The sequence below is a fragment of the Frankliniella occidentalis genome, unplaced genomic scaffold, assembly GCF_000697945.3.
Source record: "Frankliniella occidentalis isolate FOCC.00 unplaced genomic scaffold, Focc_3.1 Scaffold34, whole genome shotgun sequence".
Lineage (NCBI taxonomy): Eukaryota > Metazoa > Arthropoda > Insecta > Thysanoptera > Thripidae > Frankliniella > Frankliniella occidentalis.
The window spans coordinates 1,587,142-1,592,438 of NW_026267164.1; the positions used below are offsets into that span (position 1 = coordinate 1,587,142).

Here is a 5,297-nt window from a genome sequence, read left to right on the forward strand (position 1 = left end):
TGCCAAATTTCATTAGTGAGCCAGTTGAACCTTTTGAAACAATCAGTCTTTAACAGACTATTTACTATATGTGTTGAAAATGTTAACTCAGATTTGAAGAACCCCATACACTACCATATTAGGACATCATGGATTAATATTTCATCTTTGTATTTGAAGGTTCTATATAGAACCATCGATAGAGAATTTCCTCATAGTAATTAGGTCCAGGGAATTCATTACGTAGTTACGGTATGCAAATGCAGCAAACCATACTTATTGTTGCATACATCACTCATCTAGTGTACTATGTATTCTTTCTCCTAGATTTATTTTCAGATGTACTGTTAGACTAGAAATCAGATTGTGCAACCAATATGGCTTCCTTCTCTTATACAATAGTACTTTGGTATATTTGTGTGTTGTAAATTTAAAAAAACAAAAAATACATGAGCAATTGAAATAATTATTTCCGTGCAAGTTTTATTGGCATTACAAGTAATAAATCATATATAAATTTTGGTAATGTCAAATTGTTTCATATAATCTGCTAGAGAACACACATCATTTTTGAACAACAAAGGGACAAAAGAAACAACAGTTTAAGTCTTCATTGATTGACCAGTTTCAATTAGAGGTAGGCCATGACAAACTGAACACTTCAGAAACAATATAATACTATACCAGATTGGTCACAAAAATATCTTTTTTCTCATTTTCAAGAGAAAAATAAGAATAAAGAGTTGCGCTACCCTTACCTCCTGCGCACTCACTCTAAAACATTAACACACAATGAGATCAGCGTTCATTTCTTACAGCACAAAGGTTTGCACACACTAACATAAGATAAGATTACCAAGTGACACCAGGAAAGAAACGTAGGTTACATTAAATGTCTGAAAACGTAGGCACCCGCTACACCCTAGAGTAGAGCATTTTGTCTCCACATTTATTACCTATGAAAGAAGACTCATTTTGATTGGTAATAATAAATTGACATGGTAGAAATCACACATACATGGACATATAACAAAAGATATGCAGTCTTGTAATCATATAGTAGTGCTAAGTTCCTTTTTTTTAAAAGTTTCAAAAGGCAAAAAATTGTACTTAGGGGTGACTTCTTAATAAAAGAAAACAGTGTCTCACTACTAACTGCTCAAGCTAAACGGGCAGTATGAAGGACATTCTCAGGAAGTCATTAAAAGCGTCCCTTTTTACAGAGGTGTTTGAATTACGGAAGCACTTGTATGCTTACATGTTCAAATAAAAATTGTGGATGGTTTCCCACAAAACACATTACAAGCTGAATTTCTTTTAAAACTTTTCTTGTTAAGAAGTATAAAGATAACCCAGTTCCTACAACTACATTGTAATCCCACCTAAATAAATGTCCTAAAATAGAACCATGTTAAAAATTTTTGTTTATACTTTACAACAACAATGAGCAACAAATACGTAACATTTACAGTATCACACTCAATTTGAATAGGCAACAACATGCCACAGAAAACAAATGTACATTCTGTGGTTTTTGAAAAATCTCCATAAAATATACAGAAGAAAAAATTCTAAAATACTGATGACATAAAATTTTGAAGGCACAATTACAAATCCTTTTGAAGGAGAATAGAGTCATAAATGTGTTGTCTAAAGTCTGATGGATTTTCTAGAGGGGCTAAATTATACTTTCTTGTTAAAAGAAGTGCAAACCAGCAGATGTGAACACCACAGCTTACGGTATCCTTCTGAATATCAAAATGACGTTTGATAGACCAAGATTTGGTTTCAATGAAAACATTTTTTAGAAACTTAGCAACAGCACTTAACATTTGTCTTTCATATGTTGATAACAGGCTTCCTGTGCAGGAGAGAGAATTGTATAGCCATAATGAAGAAGATTTTACTTCTGCAACAATAATGATCCAGTGGTTGCCAGAATTACCAGGAAATAAAATAAATTCTTTTGATGAGAGTTTCTTGGGGAGACTCTTGAAGTTCTGATTTCCACTACAGAGTCTTTGGGCAACTGTTGTGTCACAGGCGTAAACACTCTCATTGCATATCATCTTGAGGAAAATGTTGATTACTTCGTCATACAAATAGCCATGCACAAATTTTGAATCTGCTTGAAGAAGTAAAGGCAATTCTCTTTCATCAAGAGTTGGATTTAGAGCCTTTAAATGCAATGATAAAACCTTTATCCCCTGATATTCTATCACAACATCAAGAGGATTATCAATATCTATAGTGGGTTCACCAGTAGCCTGCTCATGATTCAACTCGGACAAAGGAGCTAAATCTGAGTCAACATTCTCTTCACTCTCCTGGTGCTCCTGGAGTAGAAAGTCTTTTATTTCTGTGACACATTTCTTGTGCGGCTTCTTCAATGCTGTCGGCTTGCGTTTTTTTGTTTTTTTCACAAAAGGCGTTAACTGTTTCTGTAATTTTTCATTTGGAGCAGTCTGAGTCTTCACCTCCATTTCAGGTACTGCCCTTGGAGGATCGAAGCACAGAACTTTACATTGAGTTTGCAAGTCGGTCAGGGTAGTTTCAATCTGTGGCAAAATTCTCTTTACAGGACTGTTGTCTAGATAAGTTTTGTCAAAGTCTTCCATGATTTCTCTTATTTTTTGGATGCGCTGTTGAACACTTCTTTCCGTATAGTTGGAACGGCTGTCAGCTGCTGTCTCTTCAACTAATGGAATATTGTTCTCAAAAGCTCCTAAGAAAAATTCAGGCTCTTTCTTCTCCTTTTCAAGAGGCTTTGATAACTCAATCATTGAAAATACCTTATGTATATGTTTACAGAGCGGAAACATATCAGGGCAAGAGCAAGAGAATAAATGAGAGCACAAAGTGTCACAGTAACAACAAGCATATATACATGAGTCACTTGAACATTGATCAGCACACATTACTACACTATAAACCTCAGAAGAATCTTTCTCTTGAGATTTCACAGTCCAGAATCTTTCTGATACCAGGGTGACATCAGAGTCTTTTATTTCAATGCCCTTCAGATGTCGTCTAGACAGAGCTCTATGGTCCTTATCAGACATTGTCTTCAGAAGAACGGAATTTGTGTACCTCACGTAGTAATCCTCTTCAATATCCAACAGAAGATCAATCAAGTCGTCTAGACGTTTGCATGGAGCTCTTTTCATGTAATGAGTCTTCAAAATGTTGTGAAAGGACTCCACGAGCATAGTTGTCTCAGTTTCAGCATGAGGTTTAAGGCGATAACATTTTGCCCATTTATGCGCTTTTGGGAAGAATGTATTGTTAAAATACTTAGTAAACTCTGGACAGTTGTTCGAATATTCATTTAAAAAAGAATCTTTCAGCTGTATGAACTGAGATTCGTCACATTCTTCAATAAGAACACACATAATGCCATAAATTTCATTGACCAAATCATTATCCTTAATGCGTTCTCTTAAATTTGACTGAATTGTACGGTGTATGTGCCACACACATAACAAATGCCAAATTGCTTCTCCCAATCCTGCATTGACGGAATTTATTAATTTTGGGTCATCGTCTGTGATGCAGCAATTAATTGATAAATCTGGACACCTTTCCTTAATGGCTTTGAAGACATACTGCAGAGTTGTCTCTTCTGAGGGGTGACAAATAGCATGACCAACAGGGTACCCAAGGTTGAACTTGTCCCTCACCATTAGATTCAAGAGCTTATAATCATACGAGTTGGTGGAGTGAGTCTCATCAATGACCAGTATTTCTTTGCATCCTTCCACCATCATTTCTAGTTGCTCTTTTGACTGTATAGCTAAAACAAAAACATCATCTGGCAGATTTTCGGACCCCTTGGGTCCAATAATGGTCTTCTCTCCAAGAGGTTTGTACATGAGAACAGGGTTGTAGTTTTCCTGGATTAGTTTGTTGACTTTCATGTACACAGATTCTGCATCATTATTGGAAAATCTGAGACTGGATTTCTTTTTTCTCATCCTTTCAGTTATAGTTTTCTTTTTAACAAGGTTGTCTCTCTTTAGTTTGATAGAGCTCCTGCTCAAACGATTGTTCCTTTTGTAAGAATCGCCCCGGAGACATTCAACAATTTTAGAAGGAGGCACATTCCACGATAATAATTTAGAGATATACTGATTGGTTTCTGTTGATAGCGGCTGGTGTTTCAAGTCTTGCGGCCTGCAAGGGTGAAGATGCGTAGGCCTATATGCTACTTGAATACTTCCATTCGGCAAACATTTTACTGCCATCATTGATAAACATAGATTATTTTTTTTAATTGGTCCTTTTTTGTTCCGCCGGTCAGTCTTCCTGGTAGCCTCATCATTCCTACGGTGACTTTTTTGGGCTCCATCGTGCTGGCAGTAATAATATGTTCTGCCGTTACGTTTTCCAAATTGCTGTGAATAATATGAGTACGTCTCATCTTCAATTTTGGTTTTAAATTTGGAAAATTCTTCGAAATTCTTAAATAAATGCGTTTCTGGAGGCTTAATGTCAGCCTTGTGGTCTGCATAGAGATGTTCACACAAGTCAATTTTGAACATGAAGCGCTTCGGACACTTATCATAGGGGCAAGACATATTGCCCACACCATGGTTGGGCAACTTTTTGCCACTACAATTTGTGACATGCGCTTTAAACATATAACGGCGCGAAAATTGTTTCTTACAGGTATTGCAAACGAGGGTGCACGGCCGAGGATTTAGATTACTCTTGCAGATTTTTTTATGCCTGCTTAGACTTTGGTGACAGCTAAAACTTTTCTGGCAGAACCGACATTGCAATTTCTTCTTTTGGACACCTTCTTCTGGACTTGCTGCAGCCTCTGACCTGAAATCACAAGTGAGGTGAGATTCCAGACTCTCTGTAAAAAAAAACATAAAAAAACAATATACATCATGACAGAATGAAAAAGGTAACACTGAAAATTAAGAAAAAGTTCAGACATCAAGGTACATTACCTGAAGTGACCCTCTGTCTTTTCGGTTTGAAAATCGCCTCATCTAAGTCTGAGGAATCTTCAGACTCTTTGATTACCAGCTTCCTCTTTTTCTTCTGAGGGTTTTTTGTTGGAGAAGCTTCAATGTTTGTTTTGCGAGCCTTGCCTTTTTTCTCTGGTGAAGTCTCAGGAACTGCAGGCAACAAAACAAAAACTCATTTTTAAAAAAGGGGAAAATTTCGGTCTTATCACAGTTCAAATAAACATGTGGGCAATTATCAAAATACACAACTGCAACAAAAAATAAATGACCAAGTATGCAAGCCTTTAGAGGAGAGGAGGAATATCGATCTCATCAGAATTAAAATTAACAGCCTCACAC

At 36.4% G+C, this 5,297-nt stretch overlaps 2 protein-coding genes across 5 annotated transcripts in view; both read right to left on the reverse strand.

Annotated features, from left to right (window-relative positions):
- LOC113217746 (GTPase-activating protein CdGAPr) overlaps positions 1-5,297 on the reverse strand; it is a 46,006-nt gene that overhangs the window by 37,840 nt on the left and 2,869 nt on the right. The window lies entirely within an intron of this gene.
- LOC113217748 (uncharacterized) lies at positions 443-5,291 on the reverse strand. Of its 2 annotated transcripts, none has more exons than XM_052266031.1 (2): positions 4,938-5,291; positions 443-4,806 (listed from the first exon to the last, which is right to left on the reverse strand). In XM_052266031.1, the coding sequence occupies exon 2, from the start codon at positions 4,617-4,619 to the stop codon at positions 1,587-1,589; it is 3,033 nt and encodes a 1,010-aa protein (XP_052121991.1). In that variant the 5' UTR covers positions 4,620-4,806; positions 4,938-5,291; the 3' UTR covers positions 443-1,586. The 2 variants fall into 2 exon arrangements, with proteins under 2 accessions (XP_052121991.1, XP_052121990.1); XM_052266030.1 differs by having other exon boundaries at positions 443-4,840.